General features: G+C 38.4%; 1 protein-coding gene across 2 annotated transcripts in view; it reads left to right on the plus strand.

Annotated features, from left to right (window-relative positions):
- Positions 1 to 20403, plus strand: part of OGT (O-linked N-acetylglucosamine (GlcNAc) transferase) — a 35402-nt gene extending 14999 nt beyond the window's left edge. For both annotated transcript variants that reach the window (XM_082609747.1, XM_082609748.1), the window contains exons 6-22: positions 855 to 934; positions 1489 to 1684; positions 1943 to 2083; positions 2676 to 2776; positions 2938 to 3091; positions 3194 to 3295; positions 3492 to 3671; positions 4341 to 4499; positions 4648 to 4737; positions 9525 to 9650; positions 10067 to 10237; positions 10351 to 10467; positions 10558 to 10728; positions 12368 to 12520; positions 14402 to 14654; positions 14878 to 15001; positions 19658 to 20403. In XM_082609747.1, the coding sequence (XP_082465873.1) occupies positions 855 to 934; positions 1489 to 1684; positions 1943 to 2083; positions 2676 to 2776; positions 2938 to 3091; positions 3194 to 3295; positions 3492 to 3671; positions 4341 to 4499; positions 4648 to 4737; positions 9525 to 9650; positions 10067 to 10237; positions 10351 to 10467; positions 10558 to 10728; positions 12368 to 12520; positions 14402 to 14654; positions 14878 to 15001; positions 19658 to 19832 (2493 nt within the window). In that variant the 3' untranslated portion in view covers positions 19833 to 20403. The remainder of the gene's footprint in view (positions 1 to 854; positions 935 to 1488; positions 1685 to 1942; positions 2084 to 2675; positions 2777 to 2937; positions 3092 to 3193; positions 3296 to 3491; positions 3672 to 4340; positions 4500 to 4647; positions 4738 to 9524; positions 9651 to 10066; positions 10238 to 10350; positions 10468 to 10557; positions 10729 to 12367; positions 12521 to 14401; positions 14655 to 14877; positions 15002 to 19657) is intronic.
- The last annotated feature ends 3392 nt before the right edge of the window (positions 20404 to 23795 follow it).

Consider the following 23795-nt stretch of genomic DNA (forward strand, 5'->3'; position numbering starts at 1 on the left):
TGAACTAATATGTCTGGGATTAGCTTCAGAATGATCTGGGAAGAGGGCGAGTTAGGTTGGAATATAGATTAAATAAAATTGAATATGATTTTTTAGTATTTTTCAGTATTTCAGTTCAGGTTTCCATTCATTACACTATAGGAGTACCTACTCTCTTGCTCTGTGGTTCTCCTTGGTTGCACATGAGGAGCTTGTAAAAGATATGGATATCCTGGCCCCGTTTTCAGAGGGTCTGATTTAACTGGCCTGTGATGGAACCCAGGCTCCATTTAGGAGGTGAATTCTAATACACTGCCAGGGTTGAGAATTACTGCTGTAGATATATCTGATCATATTTTAAGACAGCTTCAGAACTATTTGAATGAACCATTTAATGGTTAGTATCCCCTTGAAGTAATGTATCTTACTGAGTATACAGCTCTAATTACATATCTTACTAAGGTCTGAGTATACAGTTGTAGTTACTGAGGTATGTATTTCCTTATTCAGTTAGAGCTTGCTGCTTCTTCCTGCCATTATTTTTTAGAAGAGCTAGGCTGATTAATTGAGAATAAAATGGGGCCAACCATGAGAAGTGTTCAGCTCAATAAAAGTGGAGCAGACCCAATTTAAAATTTTTCCCTTCAGGACACATTTTGCTCTTATATTACATGGGAAGTTATTTTGGTAACATTGAGATTTGTGAATAATGAGTGGGTACTAAAATAATTGGGTTTTAAAAATGAAAGAAATAAGATTTAATTATACTAGAAAATGTAATTGGAGGTCTAAAATTATCTCAGGTTAAAAAATTGTAATTGGGAAGTTAATCTGAAATCCTAACTTGCTCTAAGTAACTGTCTTGCAATTTTTAGGCTGTCACCCTTGACCCCAATTTTCTGGATGCTTATATCAATTTAGGAAATGTCTTGAAAGAGGCACGGATTTTTGACAGGTGAGGGAATGTTCTATTTGGAGTTTTTGTTGTATCAACACTTGAGAGTTTGGACTGAAATTATCACAGTGGGTCATTGAAATACACTTTCCTTTTCTACTATGTTGCTTTCCCCTGCTCAGGTCTGCTGTATTACCTTTTATTATAGGTTTATTGTTGCCTGACTTCACTGTTGGCTTTTCACAAAGCCATTATCCTTCTCACTAGGAGTTCAGTTGAAATTTCCTTTATTGTAAAACTATTGAAATGGTTCTCTTTTAGACTAAATTATTCCTTCTATCTGATTCAGAAAACTAAGTAAATCCTGACTTTTAACTTTTTTTGCTGTTGTCAAAGGAAAGTCTGTTTTTTATGGGGGTATAGAAAATTTTTCAGTGTAAAAATACATTTTATAAAGGTGCAATTTTGATTTTTCAGGTTAAGTGTAGTATGACATGAATTAATTGTAACTAGTTATAATTGATATACTTTGATATAGTATAGAATGAAATAATTTTAACAAAGCATCCATTAAAAGTTAGTTGCATTGTGTGTGTGTGTGTTTCTGTTTATAGAGCTGTGGCAGCTTACCTTCGTGCCCTAAGCTTGAGTCCAAATCATGCAGTGGTACATGGCAACCTGGCTTGTGTATACTATGAGCAAGGCCTGATAGATCTGGCAATAGACACCTACAGGCGAGCTATTGAATTGCAACCACATTTCCCTGATGCTTACTGCAACCTAGCCAACGCTCTCAAAGAGAAGGGCAGTGTAAGGATTTTTATTGTCTCTTTCTTTGTTACCTGATGGCATTAAAAAAAAAGTCGTTTTTGTACATATTGTCATTAAATATTGAGGTGGTAAATTGTTTAATTTCAGAGTTGTAGATGAGAGGAAGAATAGCAAAAATACCTGTTTTCTGGAATATTACCAGCCATTAGGCTTAACTAAGCAATTGTTAGAATAATATCAGTGGTGACTTTGTGATTCCTCTGTATAGGTTTTTGAATAGTTTGTTTTGTTTTTTAGGTTGCCGAAGCAGAAGATTGTTATAACACAGCTCTCCGGCTGTGTCCCACCCATGCAGACTCTCTGAATAACCTAGCCAATATCAAACGAGAACAGGGAAACATTGAAGAGGCAGTTCGCTTGTATCGTAAAGCGTTAGAAGTATGTTGAGGGTGGTGTGGCTGGGTATTTTGTCTGTGTGAAGTAGAGGGAAGGCAGTTAAGTTTGCCATGTCATCCACCTCTTTTGTAAAAGTAGATAGTGGGTGAATCATTCATTGAACCAGTAATTGAGTACCTAAGGTATGAGTGAGGTCCTGTGTGACATTCAAGAAAATCCTTAACATTGAGTTTGTCATTTTATGGGTAGATAAGATCGGCACAAAAAATTTAAACAGTAAGCTAAGAGTTCAAGAAGAGTTACCAGTAAATATATAATTTCAGTACCTGATGGCTGTAGTGTTGGTTGGTAGGTGTGGTAGGAGTTTTGAAGAGAGAGATGCTAGAGTTACCAGCATAAACTAAGATGAGGAGAGGTCTACCTCATTATGTTTTGAAACATGGAGAGGTATAAAAGAAAGGAAGAGGTAGAATTTGAACTACTTGGCTTTGAAGAATGAGTAGACTTGGAGAAGGTGGAGAGAAGTGTAGGGATATAAAGGTGCTTGAGCGAAGTTCTTGTTGTGGTAAGTTATTACTGCTGTTTTAGCAGTTATTTTTTTTTAAACCTCAGTTATCATCTTGAATCTTTATAGGTCTTCCCAGAGTTTGCTGCTGCCCATTCAAATTTAGCAAGTGTATTGCAGCAGCAGGGAAAACTGCAGGAAGCTCTGATGCATTATAAGGAGGCTATTCGGTAAGAGACACACAGCCTTATTTTTTTCTTCTAAGTTTTTAAATGTTTGGCATTTGGCACATTTGGTATATGGGACTTCTAATAATAGCAGACTAAATTAACATTACAGGGGGTTAAAGGTTTTTGTACTAGAGAAATAAAATCTTTGTCCTCTCCTTTAGAATCAGTCCTACCTTTGCTGATGCCTACTCTAATATGGGAAACACTCTAAAGGAGATGCAGGATGTTCAGGGAGCCTTGCAGTGTTATACTCGTGCCATTCAGATTAACCCTGCATTTGCGGATGCCCACAGCAATCTGGCTTCCATTCACAAGGTACTATTATATATATATATTTTATTACAATATATCCATCTTAGCACCTAATGTTTTTAATTTTAGGAAAAAATTTAACCACTCCACTTTATTTATTTCCAGGATTCAGGGAATATTCCAGAAGCAATTGCTTCTTATCGCACTGCTCTGAAGCTTAAACCTGATTTTCCTGACGCTTATTGTAATTTGGCTCATTGCCTGCAGGTAAAGAATAACAGGCCAGTAATTGGCTTTCAGGGTTGTAATCACTTTTTAATTGTATGTGCCATATTAATCCAAACTTGGCTGGAGACAGTGTTTTTTAATGGGTTATCTGACATTACTTTAGGCCAAAGACACATAAGATGTTAAGTCTTGGAGTAAGGTTTTCTGGATAATAACTTCTTTTTGCCTCCTCTAGATTGTCTGTGATTGGACAGACTATGATGAGCGAATGAAGAAGTTGGTCAGCATTGTGGCTGACCAGTTAGAGAAGAATAGGTTGCCTTCTGTGCATCCTCATCATAGTATGCTATATCCTCTTTCTCATGGCTTCAGGAAGGCTATTGCTGAGAGGCATGGGAACCTCTGCTTGGATAAGGTGCGAGTCTTTCATTTTAATCTTTTCGTTGTAAAGTAAAACAGATACAGAAAACTACATGAATCAAATTTATGGCTTAATGAGTTATCATAAGGTGTTTACCACCCAAGTTGAGAAATGAAGCTTCGTGAGCCAGCCCAGAAGCCCCCCTCCCATTGTGTCCTGTCTTGATCATAACCCCTTCCATTCTATAAGGTGGAATCCTTAACTGAAGTACTTAACAGTAGGCTGATAGTGTTTTCCTTTAATTTTGAAACCATAGTTTTTAATAAAGTGTTTGGTATTTTCTACTCACCTTTGAGAATTAGAGCAGCACTTGATCAAAGGTGGGAATTTTCTCAGCAGAATAGAGCAGAGTGCTAGGTGTAATTCTGTTTTTAAAAAATGCTTCCCTACAGAATTTTCTAAAATGCAGGGTTTGTCATGCTCTTTCCACTCTGCTTCCTTCCTACAACTTTAACTTGCTTGGGCTACTTCATAGACCTCAGGAACAGGTCAAAGTATGAAGCATATTATACAAATTGCTAAGGTTGTATTAGACTGGTTATATGAATTAAAGAAGTATTCTGGGCATAACATTCCTAACAGGTATGCTTTTAGTCAGTTTTCCTAGATGAAAATTTACATATAGACTCAAATTTACTAACAAGCACTGAATTCCATTGGTAGATAAATGTCCTTCATAAACCACCGTATGAACATCCAAAAGACTTGAAGCTCAGTGATGGTCGACTGCGTGTAGGATATGTGAGTTCTGACTTTGGGAATCATCCTACTTCTCATCTTATGCAGTCTATTCCAGGCATGCACAATCCTGATAAATTTGAGGTAAGACTAGTGTTGCTCTAGAGTCACTATTTATAAAACCAAACAAACCTACAGTGGTAGCTTTATAGTCACCTTTAGGTGTTAAGCCCAGTGTCTTTTAGAAAGATTTGAGACAAGGTTATTAAATATACTATGTGCTGCCTTTCAGGTATTCTGTTATGCCCTGAGCCCAGATGATGGCACAAACTTCCGAGTGAAGGTGATGGCAGAAGCCAATCATTTCATTGATCTTTCTCAGGTAGGTGAAACTCTTATACTTACAACTTTTTTTTTTTTGAGTCCTCTCCCTTTTTTTCTTGAAGAGTCTGGCTAATGGTTTATCAATTTTGTTTATCTTCTCCAAGAACCAGCTTTTAGTTTTATTGATCTTTGCTATCGTTTTCTTTGTTTCTATTTCATTTATTTCTGCTCTGTTCTTTATGATTTCTTTCCTTCTACTAACTTCGGGTTTTGTTTGTTCTTCTTTCTCTAGTTCCTTTCGGTGTAATGTTAGATTATTTATTTGAGGTTTTTCTTGTTTCTTGAGGTAGGATTGTAGCTATAAACTTCTCTCTTAGAACTGCTTTTGCTGCATCCCATAGGTTTTGGATCGTCATGTTTTCACTGTCATTTGTGTCTAGGTATTTTTTGATTTCCTCTTTGTTTTCTTCAGTGATCTCTTGGTTATTTAGTAACGTATTGTTTAGCCTCCATGTGTTTGTGTTTTTTACATTTTTTCCCCTGTAATTGATTTCTAATCTCATACCGTTGCAGTCAGAAAAGATGCTTGATATGATTTCAATTTTCTTAAATTTACTGAGGCTTGATTTGTGACCTAAGATGTGATCTATCCTGGAGAATGTTCCATGCGCACTTGAGAAGAAAGTGTAATCTGCTGTTTTGGGATGGAATGTCCTATAAATATCAATTAAATCTATCTGGTCTATTGTGTCATTTAAAGCTTGTGTTTCCTTATGTATTTTCTGTTTGGATGATCTGTCCATTGGTGTAAGTGAGGTGTTAAAAGTCCCCCACTATTATTGTGCTACTGTCAGTTTTCTCTTTTATAGCTGTTAGCAGTTGCCTTATGTATTGAGGTGCTCCTATGTTGGGTGCATATATACTTATAATTGTTATATCTTTTTCTTGGATTGGTCCCTTGATCATTATGTAGTGTCCTTCCTTGTCTCTTGTAACATTCTTCATTTTAAAGTATATTTTATCTGATATGAGTATTGCTACTCCAGCTTTCTTTTGATTTCCATTTGCATGGAATATCTTTTTCTATCCTCTCACTTGCAGTCTCTATGTGTCCCTAGGTCTGAAGTGGGTCTCTTCTAGACAGCATATATATGGGTCTTGTTTTTGTATCCACTCACCGAGCCTGTTTCTTTTGGTTGGAGCATTTAATCCATTCACGTTTAAGGTAATTATCGATATGTATGTTCCTGTGACCATCTTCTTAATTATTTTGGGTTTGTTTTTGTAGGTCCTTTTCTTCTCTTGTGTTTCCACTTAAAGAAGTTCCTTTAGCATTTGTTGTAGAGCTGGTTTGGTGGTGCTGAATTCTCTTAGCTTTTGCTTGTCTGTAAAGCTTCTGATTTCTCCATCGAATCTGAATGAGATCCTTGCCAGGTAGAGTAATCTTGGTTGTCAGTTCTTCCCTTTCATCACTTTAAATATGTCATGCCACTCCCTTCTGGCTTGTAGAGTTTCTGCTGAGAAAGCAGCTGTTAACCTTATGGGAGTTCCCTTGTATGTTATTTGTCGTTTTTCCCTTGCTGCTTTCAATAATTTTTCTTTGTCTTTAATTTTTGCCAGTTTGATTACTATGTGCCTTGGCATGTTTCTCCTTGGGTTTATCCTGTATGCGACTCTCTGTGCTTCCTGGACTTGGGTGGTTATTTCCTTTCCCATGTTAGTGAAGTTTTCGACTATAATCTCTTCAAATATTTTCTTGGGTCCTTTCTCTCTTCTCCTTCTGGGACCCCTATAATGCGAATGTTGTTGGGTTTAATGTTGTCCCAGAGGTCTCGTAGGCTGTCTTCATTTCTTTTCATTCTTTTTTCTTTATTCTGTTCTGCAGCAGTGAATTCCACCATTCTGTCTTCCAGGTCACTTATCCGTTCTTCTGCCTCAGTTATTCTGCTGTTGATTCCTTCTAGTGTAGTTTTCATTTCAGTTATTGTATTGTTCATCTCTATTTGTTTGTTCTTTAATTCTTCTAGGTCTTTGTTAAACATTTCTTGCATCTTCTCGATCTTTGCCTCCATTCTTTTCCCGAGGTCCTGCATCATGTTCACTATCATTATTCTGAAGTCTTTTTCTGGAAGGTTGCCTATTTCCACTTCATTTAGTTGTTTTTCTGGGGTTTTATCTTGTTCCTTCATCTGGTACATAGCCCTCTGCCTATTCATCTTGTCTGTCTTTCTGAATGTGGTTTTTGTTCCACAGGCTGCAGGATTCTTGCTTCTGCTGTCTGCCCTCTGGTGGATGAGGCTATCTAAGAGGCTTGTACTTCCAACTTTTTATTTTGAGCAAATAGTGAATAAAACTGTTGGTGTGTAGCTTGTATCCTCAATTTTTTTTTTTAAATTTAATTAATTTATTTATTTTTTGGCCGGTTTGGGTCATCATTGCTGCCCACGGGCTGTCTCTAGTTGCGGTGAGTGGGGTCTGCTCTTCATTGCGGTGTGCGAGCTTCTCATTGCGGTGGCTTCTCTTGTTGTGGAGCACAGGCTCTAGGTGCGTGGGCTTCAGTAGTTGTGGCTCGCGAGCTCTAGAGCTCAGGCTCAGTAGTTGTGGCACACGGGCTTAGTTGCTCCATGGCATGTGGGATCTTCCCGGACCAGGGCTCAAACCTGTGTCTCCTGCCTTGACAGGCAGATTCTTAACCACTGCGCCACCAGGGAAGCCCATATCCTCAATATTTTTCATGACAGATATTTAACCTCAGCTACTACATACCTGTGGGCAATGGCTTTGATCTTATTTCCTTGATTGTTTACATTTATTACATTGCATTTATAATCAGCATGGATTTTTGCTGAGTTTGCAAGTGAAATAGAAATATGGTGTATTTGTGTGTGGACGTAGAACTTCTCTGGGGATTGAGCTAGCACTTGTGACAGTAGATACCTAATATTACCTGAATAAATTGAACAAAATGGTGGCTTGGAAGAAGAACAAAAAAGTCATTTAAAGGGCCTTTGCCTTTGGTTTTCTTTATTTCTGTACTTGCTCCATTGCTGTTTCCTCTAGGAGCAAAAGTTTTATGATAAATTAAGATTGAAACCTGTGAGGGAATAAATTTGCTGAAGGTATGGACTAGAGTTTTTTTCTTATAGACGCTATTGGCCACTTTGGTGACTAACAGAGGTATGTATGGTATATCCAGTAATTCATATATATGAATCATTGAAGTCCTAGCAGAAGGATTGTGAGACTCTTGTCATTTCATAAATAATTTCTACCAACGTCTTTTGCGTTATAGCTGTTGCTTTGGAAATATACCTGACCATTTTTGATGTAGGGTTGGACTCTCTGTGACCAAGAAGAATATGGCCCTCTACCTCTGAGACCTTTTAGGATTCACTGCTTATTGACTAAAGTCTTAACTCTTTAAAAATATATATTTATGGGGCTTCCCTGGTGGCGCAGTGGTTGAGAGTCTGCCTGCTGATGCAGGGGACACGGGTTCGTGCCCTGGTCCGGGAGGATCCTACATGCCATGGAGCGGCCAGGCCCGTGAGCCATGGCCGCTGAGCCTGCGTGTCCGGAGCCTGTGCTCTGCAATGGGAGAGGCCACAACAGTGAGAAGCCCGCATAACACACACACACACACACACACACACGTATTTATTTATTAATTATATATATATATATAAATTGAAACGTAGTAGACGTACAATGTTATGTTAGTTTCAGGTGTACGACATAGTTAATTGACATTTGCATACATTGTGAAATCACCATGATAAGTCTAGTAACCACCTGTCCCCATACAAAGTTATTACAGTATTATTGACCATATTCCTCATGTTGTATGTTATATCCCTGTGGCTTGCTTGTTTTATATCTGAAGGTTTGTACTACTTAATCCTGTTCACCTGTTTTGCCCTCCTCCCTCCCTTCCCTCTGGCAACTTTTAAATGGCTGAGGAATATTCCATTGTGTATATATACCACATTTTCTTTATCCATTCATCCATTGATGGACACTTAGGTTACTTCCATATCTTGGCAATTGTAAATAGTGCCGCAGTGAACATTGGTGTGCCTATATGAAGTCTAAGCTCTTCAGTGTGGCCTTCACAACCTTTCTAAACAAACAACCTTGTTTGCCAGTGCTTTTCACCCATCATTAGCCCTCAGTTATACCCTATACCAAGTAGAAGTGATCTACCCATTTTTTAAACCAACCATGCACTTTACTCTGGTTCTTTATTCATACAGTTCTCTGTCAAGATTGTATTCTGTCCAGCTCCCTCAAACTCCTATGCATCTTTTTTTAAAAATTATTTATTTATTTATTTATTTATTTTTGGCTGTGTTGGGTCTTTGTTGCTGTGTGTGGGCTTTCTCTAGTTGTGGCGAGCGGGGGCTACCCTTAGTTGGGGTGCATGGGCTTCTCATTGCGGTGGCTTCTCTTGTTGTCGAGCCTGGGCTCTGGGCACGCGAGCTTCAGTAGTTGTGGCACATGGGCTTAGTTGCCCCGCAGTGTGTGGGATCTTCCTGGACCAGGGCTCGAACCCGTGTCCCCTGCATTGGCAGGTGGTTTCTTAACCACTGAGCCACCAGGGAAGTCCCAAGCCTAGTTGTTCATACATTCAATGTAGAGGTAAACTCTCCTTCCTCTGTATCCTGTTTGTGTAATGCTGTGGGCCCATTTTAATGGTACTTAACCATGTTTTTACCCCACGTTCATGTAATTTGTGTTGTTACCACTTTTGCATCTGGGAATTTGCATTCTGTTCAATGCCATTAAGACTAATTGAATCAGTCTTAGATTATACATAGTAAAAGTTCTTAATTTTTTATTCCATAGATTCCATGCAATGGAAAAGCAGCTGATCGCATCCATCAAGATGGTATACACATCCTTGTAAATATGAATGGTTATACCAAGGGTGCTCGAAATGAACTCTTTGCTCTCAGGCCAGCTCCTATTCAGGTAAAGGAAATAATGATAATTATTCACAGTGTTTATTGGGCTAAGAAGACAGTGATAGGTTTTTTCCCTCTTTGGTTAACTGTCCTTTGAAACAATAGGACAGACATGCTTGACTTATGAAAAAAAAAGTGTAGTTGTTGAAAATGAACAGGGACCAAGAATTTTGAGTGAGAACACAGTGCCCACAGGAACATGTATATGGAGACGTGCAATTCATAGTTGGATGTAAACAGTTGTTCTGTCTTGTAAATTGGAAAAACGGTTTAGCACTTAGAAGGTTAGTCTGAAATATTACTTGATTGCTCTTGGCTAAAGAAGTCCACCCTCCTTGGTTGGTTGTTTACTTATTTAATTTTAAACCATTTTGCTGAAGGTTCTTAGTCAGTTTTTGGTCTGATATTTTTTTTTTCTTTTAGGCAATGTGGCTGGGGTACCCTGGGACTAGTGGTGCGCTTTTCATGGATTATATCATCACTGATCAGGAAACTTCACCTGCTGAAGTTGCTGAGCAGTATTCTGAGAAACTGGCTTATATGCCCCATACTTTCTTTATTGGTGATCATGCTAATATGTTCCCTCACCTGAAGGTAGGTAGAAAAACAGTGCTATAGGGGAATTGCAAAGAACTGTAGTCATTTATTTCCTTGCTGCTGTCCCTGTGCATCCTAAAAGATATGTCTGAAACTTTTTTTTCAATTAGAAAAAAGCAGTCATCGATTTTAAGTCCAATGGGCACATTTATGACAATCGGATTGTGCTGAATGGCATCGACCTCAAAGCATTTCTTGATAGTCTACCAGATGTGAAAATTGTCAAGGTCAGAACCTGGTCAATACTGTCCTTGAAATTAAGTTATCTGCATTTGGTATCTTTTCCCTAATGATGTATTTTGTGTAATTATTTTAAGATGAAATGTCCTGATGGAGGAGACAACGCAGACAGCAGTAATACAGCTCTTAATATGCCTGTCATTCCTATGAATACTATTGCAGAAGCAGTTATTGAAATGATTAACAGAGGACAAATTCAGATAACAATTAATGGATTCAGTATTAGCAATGGACTGGCAACTACCCAGGTGAGAAGAGAATAATAGAACATACTATCTACCACCAAGTATACATTTATCTTCTTTACATCTCATAACTCTAGGAGATAAGCATCATTACTTCTGTTTTATAGCTGAGGAAATGAATTCAGTGGAAACTGGCATCTTATATAGGTTTGTTTGATTTTAAAAGTCTCTTGGATTCAGCCAGCAGGTTACTTAATGAGAGTCTTCTGTGTTAATACCTTGTTATTCCCTGCCTGTGGCTTTACTCTTATCAACGGTGAACTGTCTGTAGGCATCATACAGTGTCTTGCTTCTGTAACTCATCCTTTCCCCAGTTAAATCATACTCATCTTTAAGGCTTTCAGTTCAGACAGCTCCGCCAGGAATCTGTTTCTGTCCATATCCCTGACCTCTCCTTCCCTGCTCCATTGGTACCTGTATTCTCTGTTCTTGTAGTATTTGGGATATATCTTTACATCCAGCACAACACATTATAATTCCCTGGGTTTGTATGTATTCTCCACTGAATTGAATTACTTTAGGGTCCGTGTCTTAGCCATAATAATGAAGTACGTGCTGAGTAAATACTGGGTTGGCCAAGAAGTTCGTTCAGGTTTTTTGTAAGCTTGTATGAAAAATCCGAATGAACTTTTTGGCCAACCCAATATTGTATACTGCATACTTGAATAAGTGAATATGTAGCTCTGTCAAGAGATCATAAGGCAAGGATCTCTGACCTCTTTAGGAGTTAACAGTTTTAGTGGTATAGCAGTTGATACAAAGAATGCTTGAAATGAATTAAGGTAAAGGAATTAATCGCCCGTAATGTGTATTGGGCCTGAACTGTCCTTTGAAACAATAGGGCAGACATGCTTGACTTAAGGAAAAATATACTTCTTGAAGTGCACAGGTACAAAGAATTTTGAGTGTAGAACAACACAATGCCCATAATGTATGAGATGTCCATCACACCTGGAATAGTTACATAACAAGGTAAGAGTACCCAGATGTGTGGGAATTGCAAGATAAGACTGTAATTGTATATGTAGATGCTCAGAAACAGTGCTGAACAATGTGAGGAGAGGCAGTCTTAGTAGAGATTTTTCAGTAATTTAAGTTTAGTCTTGAAAGGTGGGTGTGATTTAGAAAAGGATATTTCGTACATGGAGAAAAGAGTAAGCAAAAGCTTGCTGTTGGACTAACAGGGTTTTGAAGAGAACTTTTTGGCTAGAGTGAGATGTTTCATAGTGCAGTCCCCCCCAAATTAAGATAATGCTCTAACTTTTTTCCTTTAACTTAATGTGTCATTAATATATTCTCATTATAGTTCAGTGACATGACTTTTAATGGTTATACCACTTTGTATCGTAAGGATTGTTTATTGATTGAAAAATAATCAGACTGGGGACTTCCCTAGTGGTCCAGTGGTTAAGACTCCGTGCTCCCAATGCAGGGGACCTGGGTTCGATCCCTGGTCAGGGAACTAGATCCCGCATGCCGCAACTGAAGACCCTCTATACTGCAATGGTGCAACGAAGATCCTGCGTGCCGCAACTAAGACCTGAAGCAGCCAAATAAATAAATAAACAAATATTGAAAAGAAAAGAAAAATATCGGACCATGTTTACTTTAAATATAATCATATATTTTTTTCTTGTTCTAGATCAACAATAAGGCTGCCACTGGAGAGGAGGTTCCCCGTACCATTATTGTAACCACACGTTCTCAGTACGGGTTACCAGAAGATGCCATTGTGTACTGTAACTTTAATCAGTTATATAAAATTGACCCATCTACTTTGCAGATGTGGGCAAATGTGAGTGTGCGTAGATTCATTATTAATGTCTAGAGATTCTAGTAAAGATTCTGTATATAGGTCGTCTTGCTGAGGCTGCCCCCCATCCTCCCATTCAGGAGCTATTGTGCTAGATTATTGCGATAATCTTCAAAAGAGCTGTAGATTTCAGCAATTTTTGATTTGTCCTTCAAGTGTCTAAATATCATATTATGAACTTTTAAAATTTATGTGTTCAAATGCAGGGATCAGCAAACTTTTTCTTAAAAGGCCAGGTGGTAAATATTTTTGGTTTTGCAGTCCATCCTCTCTGTCACACCTACTCAATTCTGCCATTGTAGCAAGAAAACACCATACTCATTATATAAATGAATGAGCGTAGGTATGTTCCAATAAGTTTTTATTTACAAAAACAGGCAATATGCCAGATTTGGCTCATAGGCTATAGTTTGCCAACCCATGGTCTAAGCTGATAGCAAAGCTGTTACATATACTCATCCACATTTTACATCATTCTTGCAATATTGTAGAGTTAGAACCAGGAAGGAATTGACTTATGGCATTACTTCTCAGTTATTTCATCATACCAGTTTGCATAAGCAGGACCTCTGAAGGTTCTAAACTTTGCTATCCATATCTGCCTCTTTTTCCATAGAGCTAAAATGGAGATAATTCTTGGTTGACTTTTTTTCTGATTAATATCTGGGTTTTTTGGTCTGTTTTCTTTTTTTAAAGGAGGAGGGAGGGTGGAGAAGAGGAAGCAGATGAGTACAGGTTTACTATCCCTGAATCTTCACTTCCCCATTTCAAAAAACCTGAAAACCAAAAGCATCTTCATAAGTTTGTGGTAAATTTATTTGGTTGGCAGCCACACTGCCTGAAGTGATGTTAGGCTATTTATGGTTCTTTATTTATTCCATTAGTATGAATATTCCTACATCTTGATTCAGAGATACTAATATGTTGGTTTGCAGGGAGTTGCCGCTGAGAGTGTTAGGTAATTTATATATACTGTACTACTTTTTAAAAATATGAAATATTCTAAATTCTGAAATCCATCTGTTCTCACGGCTTTCAGAGACGGGATGGTGAACTTGTATGATACATTGAGTAGATGTAGGTCTAAATCGGGTTGGCAAACTATGGCCGATGAGCCAAACCCAGTCCACTGCTTGTTTTTTTTTGTTTGTTTTTTTATTTTGGCAGTGTGGCATGCGGAATCTTAGTTCCCTGACCAGGGATCGAACCTGAGCCCCCTGCAGTGGAAGCACGGAGTTCTAACCACTGGACCACCAGGGAAGTCCCAGCTGCTTGTTTTTGTAAATAAAATTTTACTGACACACAGCCATGCCTACTTACTTATATATTGTCTATGGCTACTTTCCAGTGACAAGGGCAGAATTGAATAGTTTTGACACAGTCCATGTTGGCATCAAAGGCAAAAGTATTTGCTCTCTGGTCCTTTACAGAAAATGTCTGCTGACCCCTGATCTAGATTAGGCAAATAAAGTTTGGCAAGTGTGAACTAACTTTATTTGTTGTACCATGGTGGGGGATTTAAAATTTGAAATGGAAAATTCCTATCATGGACAAAAACCACTCCTAGTATCAATGTCCCACAGGACATAGCTGCCTCAGATTTTGCCAATTAGTAACTTGTTTTGTGTCTTCTTGCATCAATCTCCTCTTTCTTTGAACTGTCTTTGGGGACAGCTAAGCAGAACAGGAACCTATAATTCAGTCGATCTAATTCATCTATGTGAAAGAAAGACTTAAGTGCATGGTAGACTGCTATCTGGGTGAAAAGAATAGAGTATGGTAGAATTACTAGAAATTTATGGGAACCTTTCTTGAGAAGGGCAGAGCTGCTATTAATACTTGCTCTTGTTTTCCCTATTTTAGATTCTAAAGCGTGTTCCCAATAGTGTACTGTGGCTGTTGCGTTTTCCAGCAGTAGGAGAACCTAATATTCAACAGTACGCACAAAATATGGGCCTTCCCCAGAACCGTATCATTTTTTCACCTGTTGCTCCTAAAGAGGAACATGTTCGGAGAGGCCAGCTGGCTGATGTCTGCTTGGACACTCCACTCTGTAATGGACACACCACAGGGATGGATGTCCTTTGGGCAGGGACACCCATGGTGACTATGCCAGGTGAGTTGCTTCCTTGTTCTTTTTAAAATCTCCTTGGGAGAGACACTTCCAGGTGAAATCATATGTACTAGAAGCAACATTTAGGGCAAGATGATAGAAAATGAGACTTGTTCAAGTCTGAACACTCTTCATCTGCATCGTGTGGATATTTAACATAAATAACATTAATAACTGTGTGCTATTTGCATTCTCAGATGTGCAGTTGTTATCTTTCTTATTGCAGGAGAGACTCTTGCTTCCCGAGTTGCAGCTTCCCAGCTCACTTGTTTAGGCTGTCTTGAGCTTATTGCTAAAAATAGACAAGAATATGAAGACATAGCTGTGAAACTGGGAACTGATCTAGAATAGTAAGTAAACTTTTCCATGAACAAATTATATGGTGAGGTGAAAGAAACAAGAAAAATTTAGACAGAATATAGGTGTTATGAAGTGAAATCATAAAATAAGGGTAATATAAAATAAATGAATTAGTTGTATGCTCTCTGGATGGGAGAAGGACTTTTTATTATTTTATTTTTTAATTTAATTTAACTTGTTATTTATTTTTATGGCCGCGCCACGCGGCATGCAGGATCTTACTTCCTCGGCCAGGGATTGAACCTGTGCTTCCTGCAGTGGAAGCATGGAGTCTTAACCACTGGACCGCCAGGGGAGTCCTGAGAAGAATTTTTTAAACTTTCATAAATGAAGTGATCATTAGGTTTCACTATGTAAAGAGTAAATGGCTGAATAAAAGTAAGTCAAGAGAATTAAAAGGTGTAAACTAGCTATACTTCAATAAAAAAAAGAAAATTAAAAGGCAAACAAGAGGGGAAAAAATCTGTTCCTTAATGTCAAATATTAATAGCCTGGCTATATAAAGACTGAAGAATATTTACATTTTAAATCCCTTAATAGGAAAGTAAGCAAAGAAATGACAGCTGACTAAAGTAGAAATACAAATGGTTAACAAGAAAGTTTCAACCTCTGTAGTAGAAATAAATATTTATTTTTTAATTTATTGGCCTTGCCACCTGCCTTGTGGGATTTTAGTTCCCTGATCAGGGATTGAACCCACGCCCACGGCAGTGAAAGTGTGGAGTCCTAACCACTGGACCACCAGGGAATTCCCTAGTAGAAATAAATTAAAATAACATTGAGGTATACCCATTATTTAACTATAAAATAAAAGATTTTTAATATGATACCAGTGATGAGGGAGCATTGAGGTGCTGACCTTTTCATACATTGGTGAGTAAATTGGTAGTCTTTTCAGAGCCCTAAAAAAAAAAAAAAGACCTTTGACCCTAAGAATATCCTTGTAATAATAATTGGGCACGACTTAAATGCCCCCAAATGGGTGGGAATTAGATGATGCTTAGATAAATGATGCTTTATCCATACAATAAAATAGTGTTTATCTCTTATCTCTTTTTGGGTATTACGTGTGATTTTTTTCTTTGTGTTTTCTGACAAGTAGCATATTATGTAGAAGTTTAAAGAAGCACCCTCTTTGAGTCAGACTTCCTGGGTTTGAATCCAGGCTCTCTCACAAGCTTTGTGACTTTGGACAAGTTAGTTTCTATGTGCCTTGGTTTTTCCATCTGCAAAATGGGGATGAATGATAGTACCTACCTTGCAGAGATGTGAGGATTAAAAAAAACTGTTCCCGGTCAGAATGGCCATCATCAAAAAATCTACAAACAGTAAATTCTGGAGAGGGTGTGGATAAAAGGGAACCCTCTTGCACTGTTGGTGGGAATGTAAATTGTTACAGCCACTATGGAGAACAGTATGGTGGTTCCTTAAAAAACTAAAAATAGAACTACCATATGACCCAGCAATCCCACTCCTGGGCATATACCCTGAGAAAACCATAATTCAAAAAGAGACATGTACCACAATGTTCACTGCAGCTCTATGTACAATAGCCAGGACATGGAAGCAACCTAAGTGTCCATTGACAGATGAATGGGTAAGGAAAATGTGGCACATATATACAATGGAATATTACTCAGCCATGAAAAGAAACAAAATTGAGTTATTTGTAGTGAGGTGGATGGACCTAGAGACTGTCATACAGAGTGAAGTCAGAAAGAGAAAGACAAATAAAATACCGTATGCTAACACACATATGGAATCTAAAAAAAAAAACACGTTCTGAAGAACCTAGCGGACAGGACAGGAATAAAGATGCAGATGTAGAGAGTGGACTTGAGGACGTGGGGAGGGGGAAGGAAGGGTAAGCTGGGACGAAGTGAGAGAGTATCATTGACATAGATACACTACCAAATGTAAGATAGATAGCTAGTGGGAAGCAGCCGCATAGCACGGGGAGATCAGCTCGATGCTTTGTGACCACCTAGAAGGGTGGGATAGGGAGGGTGGGAGGGAAACGCAAGAGGGAGGGGATATGGGGATATATGTATACATATAGCTGATTCACTTTGTTATACAGCAGAAACTAACACAACATTGTAAAGCAATTATACTCCAATAAAGATGTTTAAAAAAAGAAAAGAAGTGTTCCACGTGAAGCACTTAACAACAGTTCTTGGTACATAGTAAGCATTCAACAGATGTATGTTAAGCATTTATTTATCATTTTCAAAATTTTCTCCCCTGAACATCATATACAGCTAAGGAAAACTAGTGAAAACTTTGAGCCCAGGCATTAAAAAATTAAGATTCATGTCCATCATCCCAGAGATAACTACAATAAATAATTTAGTGTATTTTCTTTTTGGAACTTAGTTGATTTCATACAATACTTTTTCCCAACATTTTAGTATGAAAATTCAATTTTATAATAAACACTTATATACCTACCACCTAGCTTCTGCCACTGATAATTTTACTGTACTTTTATTACATTTATTCCATCTGTTTATTCCTATATCCATTTAGCCATCCATCTTATTTGAAGTAAATTGCAGATATCAGTATTCTTCTCCCTAAATACTTCACAGTGGCCATCATTAACTAGAGTTTAATACTTGTTTCTTTTGAGGCAGAATTTATATACAGTGTATACACAAATCTTTTTTTAAATTAATTTAATTTTACTTTTTTAGTTGAAGTATAGTTGATTTACAGTGTTGCTTCTGGTGTACAGCAAAGTTGATTCAGTTATATATATATATTATATACACATGTATATTCTTTTTCATATTCTATTCCATTATGGTTTATTATAGGATATTGAATATAGTTCTCCGTGCTGTACAGTAGGACCTTGTTGTTTACTTTATCTACAGTAGTTTGTACCTGCTAGTCCCAAATTGGAATACACAAATCTTAAGTGAGTTTTGAGAAATAACCTTTATAACCCAGGCTTCCAACAGCATGTATAACATTACCATCACTCCAGAAAGTTCCTTCACACCCCTTCTCAGTTGGTCCTCCTCACCAACCCTCAGAGACAACCACTGTTCTGAATTTTTTTTCCACCATAATTTATTTAGTCTTGCCTTTCTAGAACCTTATACAAATAGAATCATACAGCATGTACTCTGAAGGCTTCTTTCACTCAGGATAATGTTTTGAGATTCATCCATGTTGTTGGCTCGTATCAGTAGTTCATTCCCTTTTATTGCTGAGTAGTATTTCAGTGTATGGATGCACCACAGTTTAACCATTCTATTGACGTACAGAACTTTATTTATTTATTTATTTTAGAATTTATTTAATTTATTTTTGGCCACTTTGGGTCTTCATTGCTGTGCGCGGGCTTTCTCTAGTTGCGGCGAGCGGGGGCTGCTCTTCGTTGTGGTGCGCGGGCTCCTCACTGCGGTGGCTTCTCTTGTGGAGCACGGGCTCTAGGTGCACAGGCTTCAGTAGTTGTGGCACGTGGGCTCAGTAGTTGTGGCTTGTAGGCTCTTGAGCGCAGGCTCAGTAGTTGTGGCGCACAGGCTTAGTTGCTCCACGGCATGTGGGATGTTCCTGGACCAGGGCTCGAACCTGTGTCCCCTGCATTGGCAGGCGGATTCTTAACCACTGCACCACCAGGGAAGCCGACATAGAGAACTTTAAAAATAACACAAAGGTATTTTTATTTGGAAGATAACATTAATATGGTCATGGTTGGGTTGAGGCCAACAGATATGCATAGCTGTTTTACTAGTTCTGGCACAAAAAAAAATATTAAAACAACCTTTTTATTAATTGTTTTTAAAAATGCACAAGAGTATTCCAACTTCTGGTTCTAAAGTAATAACTCTCTCTGTATAAGAATAGTCTCATGACAAATGATATATTCACAACAGGAGGAGAGAGAGAATTCTATCCTCTTTCCCCAGAAGAATTGATTGCTTTTTTTTCCTGTTTCTGAACAGAGCCATAGTCTTGGTGATATTAGGAACACTTTTTTTTATATCTAAATAAACAACTCAGTTCATGTACAAGGGGAAAATTAAAGCAGTAGACGTACTGCATTTTTTCCCCTTGAGTGTTTTCCTATTTCATTAAAACATTCATAAAACGAATGCTTCCATCTTATGTTTGTGCCTTAGCTATTGTAAATGATGCTTCAGTGAACATCTTTGCATGGTCAGGTATGTCTGCATCTCTGATTATTTCTGTTGAATAGATTTAAAAGTGTTATTGATAGGTCATAGGGTTATGAACATTTATGGTTCTAATAGACACATTGCTAAGTTGCGTATTAAAAGGGTAAACAGTTTATGTTCTAACCAGTAGTACGTAGGAATAGACGTGTCGTTGCTAAGTCTTATTTTTATTTTAAAGGTAGAAATAAGATGAAGTGGAGAAAGCATGGTGTCTCTTGGATATGATTATTTAGGAAAGAACAGTTTTTTCAGGGGACGTGGAGGTGAACTCCATTATAAGTGTTTAACATTATGTTAGCTGTGACCTTTCACTTTTTTAGCATTGAGGTAAGGGAGGGCCAATCAGAAGAGAAAGTTTGGTTATATAATTTACCATAAAGGTGTCTAGGTGTTTATGGGGGCTAGTTCTGAGTTTCTGCTCTGATTTGTAAACTTGGATCTCTTTTTATTATTCAGCCTGAAGAAAATTCGTGGCAAAGTCTGGAAGCAGAGAATATCTAGCCCTCTGTTCAACACCAAACAATACACAATGGAACTAGAGCGGCTCTATCTACAGATGTGGGAGCATTATGCAGCTGGCAACAAACCTGATCACATGATTAAGCCTGTTGAAGTCACTGAGTCGGCCTAAATAATGACTGTGTGCACAGGAGAATTACCCCTGTACCTGAGCCTCAACCTTCTGGGGGAAAGGGAACTACTTTTTACTTATCTGTACAATATCATGTTGCAGATGGGTGACAGACAATGATAAGAAATAGCACAGCCAGACTTGCTTCCTGCATGATCATGATAGGGAGAGACACAAGAGATGGGAAACTGCTGTTCCACAAGGAGTCTCCATAGAATTTTGCAGCAGCCGGGTGTTGCATAAGTCTGGAAGGTCTGATCTCCCTTGGTCTTCCATGGGATGGATGGTTAGTGTGGAAGGGAGATAGAGATTGCCCAGCCGTTTTGTGATTATCATGGATTGATTGAGTCTTCTGAATTATTTTTTTTTCTTTATATTTTGGGGATTGGAGCTTCTAAAAATGTTTGGTTTCAGGTATTTTTATTCATGTGAAGTATATATGATTCTCTTGAGATAAGGTTTTAAGCTAAAATATTCCTTGTTTTAGTTTCTGAACTCTACAGATAAATGGGGACTTTGCTGGTGTAGTCTTTTTATAGGTTTTATAAACCACTTGAGCCTATATCAGTCATTTTAGTGTCTGGCATAATGTTTGGAACTCTCAGTGCTTTGTTGGTCTGTAGATGATGGCTTCAATTCTTTTTCTGGTCCGTTTCCTTCTTCCCTTCCCCCCACTTTAGAAATTCTCCTGTAACTTGGCTAACAAAAAACCAAGTCTGATTCAAAACCTCCCAGAGTGTTTCTCTTAAACACATCATCTGGTGCCAAATGAAGATTCTTAGGAGTGATTATTAATTATGAAGGGCACAGTTGTGGTACTGTCACTGATGATAATAATAATAGATTTCTGGCCTAGAGTTTTGACCTATTTCACCAGTGTTTTACTGTTGACTGCCCCTCTATGCTGCTTCCAAAAGTGATAGTGTGTGATAAGATTTTTACTTTCATTTCTAAAGTTTGCTTTTTTTTTAAGTGAGTCCTGTTCTTCCTTTTTCTTTCAGCAGAAATGAAATCCCAGGTAAGTATAAGTATTCAAATATTTGATCAGTAAGTCACAGTTATCTCCAGTACATTAAATAACTTTCATCAAAAAACATGTTATAGGTAAAAAGCTCTGAAGGACCAGCTATGTATATGATAATTATGTTTCAGACCTTCTAGGGTATTATATATAATAACTTGTCTTCTGGACGTGGTCTTGAAGTCTTTATGGATTCAGCCTCAGTAGTAGCGAACTGCACTGCTACTTGGTTTGGAGTACAAATTAGACTTTAGCCCTCCTGGAGGTTGAGTTTTTGGTATTGAAAACCATAGGAATGAAATCATTGTATTTCAACAAAGGATCGAGGGCTTGAGGCTTAAACAAGCCAACATATGAATAGATGTTTGTGTCTTGCTGTCCTGCACACGTGCTGTCTAGTGACAGATGTTTTGTCTGCTAGTAGTGTTCTAGATTATGTCTCTCCAAAGCGCTGAGGCAGTGCACCTATTCTGTAGTTGCAGCTGATGCCTGAATGTATCCTAGCTGACAAATTATTGATTAATAAGAACCTGAATTTCTGAAAGATTTGTACTGTTAACCAAAATCTGAGCAAGGAGTCTCAAATGAAATTCTTAGCCAGAATTACATGTTAATGAACCATTTAACAGTGTAAATCAAGGAACATCAGTGTAGGGATTTCTTTTAATTTATTTTTTACCTGCTTGAAATATCAGTTAAAGGTTGCCAGCTTGGTTGCAGATGAACGGACGTTTGAAGTTCACCAAACTACTTAATGTGGAATAGGATAATAGACTTTCAACGCCCTCAAGGCTGTGACCTTGCAGCCATTTTACATAGCACATCATCCTCCTATAGGGATGAACCTTTCCCTGGCCCGAAAAGTAGCCGCTCTGGTTGAAGCTTTGCTTATTGTAACAGGCTTTTGTTTCCAGGTAACATGTCTGTGGAAGACTTAATTCTGAATAGAGTTATAGATATTACTGGAAACTAACTGTTTTTTCTATTATACTCTGCTTTATCAAAAAAGTAAAACATTTAAATTGTGCTACAGAAATTCAGATGTTGTCTTGCAATCTTTAAACAATAAATGAATGATTTGCCCTTAATATGGCTGATGTATTTTGTGTTCTGTTAAATTGAGCATTGGATGGAATAATAGGGTCCTCCAGTGATGAAATCTATATTTGAACAGCTCCAAACAACAAAAGGACCAGATTTCCCTACAGTGCAGCTATGATAGTAAGAATTATTTTGTTTTCTCAGCCAAGTGTGGTGGAGCATGGGTCAGGTTGGTGTATGATCCATTAAGACTTAACAAAGCCTGAGACTCCCAGCACACGCATTTGTGTTTGTTCCTGTTCAGCTTATAACCATTCTGGCTTCTTCATCTACCCTTGTAGTCTCATTCTTTTATGTGGACTATTCCTTCCCACTCTGTATGGTGATTGAACTCAACCACCAGTATGAGGGAGGAGGATATCCATGCATCAGGGACCAGAACAGGCTGTTTAGCTGCCTGTTTTCTCAGAGATATAACCAATTTTTTTTCAATAACATGTTAGGTAATTTACCTCCCAAGTTCTGTGGATTGAGACCCTCAAAGCCCTAATGTGGGTTAGTGTTTGTTTCTTGGAAGATGGGGCAAGAAAGATGTCCAGTAGATTAGTCATAAGTTCTTTTTTTTTCTAATATCTGTTTGTCTATTTGACTGCATTGGGGCTTAGTTGTGGCGTGTGGGGTCTTTTCCTTGTGGCGCACAGGGTCTTTTCGTTGTGGCACACGGGCTTCTCTAGTTGTGGCGTGCGGGCTCTAGAGTGCGTGGGCTCAGTAGTTGCGGCGTGCAGGTTTAGTTGCCCCACGACATGTGGCATCTTAGTTCCCCTACCAGGGATTGAACATGTGTCCTCTGCACTGGAAGGTGGATTCTTAACCACTGGACCACCAGGGAAGTCCCCATAATTAAGTTCTTACCCCCACCCTCTTCTATCTATTAGGAATCTGCATCAGTTATTTCCAGTCTACTTCAGCTCCTCCTGCCTTCAGTCTAAAGGAGTTGCTTCTGCACCTTGAATAAACTTGTGTAACTTACCATTTGATTCCAATCCTAAACCCACTCTTTACTTGAAGCACATGCCTCTTAATATTAACTACAGCTAATGTTCAGATTCTTTGCCCAAACCTCTGAGGCACACAGTTATGTAAGCCCCATTTTTATGGAATAGGCTTGTAGAGGTAAATTTGCAAGTTTGTTGTAAGTGATAAGGTTATAATGATAAGCCCTTCTTATCCCATTCCCTATCAACTCAGAAAGTACCTTTTTTTTTTTTTTTCAGTGCTCGGGCCTCTCACTGCTGTGGCCTCTCCCGTTGAGGAGCACAAGCTCCGGACGCGCAGGCTCAGCGGCCATGGCTCACGGGCCCAGCCGCTCCGCGGCATGTGGGATCCTCCCGGACCGGGGCACGAACCCATGTCCCCTGCATCAGCAGGTGGACTCTCAACCACTGCGCCACAGGGAAGCCCCAGAAAGTACCTTTTTATATGTAGGCAGTTTGGTGCTTAAGATTAACTAGTTCTGCTGGAATTTGCATTCTAGCTCCCTGCCACTTTTTAGCCATGTGATCTCTGTAAAATGAGTGCTAACACTGCCTACTTTTTAAAAGTGTCGTAAGGATTAAATCCACATAAAAACACTTGGAACAGAGCCTAGCATGAAATAAGCTCAATGTCATTAATGTTTTTAAATGCAGGGACGTTTTATATGTATTCTGTTGGCCAAATGCTTAAATTATGAGATGTATGGGTTTTTGCCAGAGAAACGGGCACAATCTAGAAAGGCTTTGCTGCCCCCGTTTGTTATTCTTGGTGTGTCGGGAGTGAGTGCCAGAAAGCTTCAAGTAACTAATTTCTCTTTATCTCCGGAGTTCGGAGGGGTCTGGAAGCAAACATCATAGTTCAGTGTT

The sequence above is a fragment of the Mesoplodon mirus genome (genome assembly GCF_964341445.2).
Source record: "Mesoplodon mirus genome assembly, chromosome: X".
In the NCBI taxonomy this organism is placed as follows: Eukaryota; Metazoa; Chordata; class Mammalia; order Artiodactyla; family Ziphiidae; genus Mesoplodon; species Mesoplodon mirus.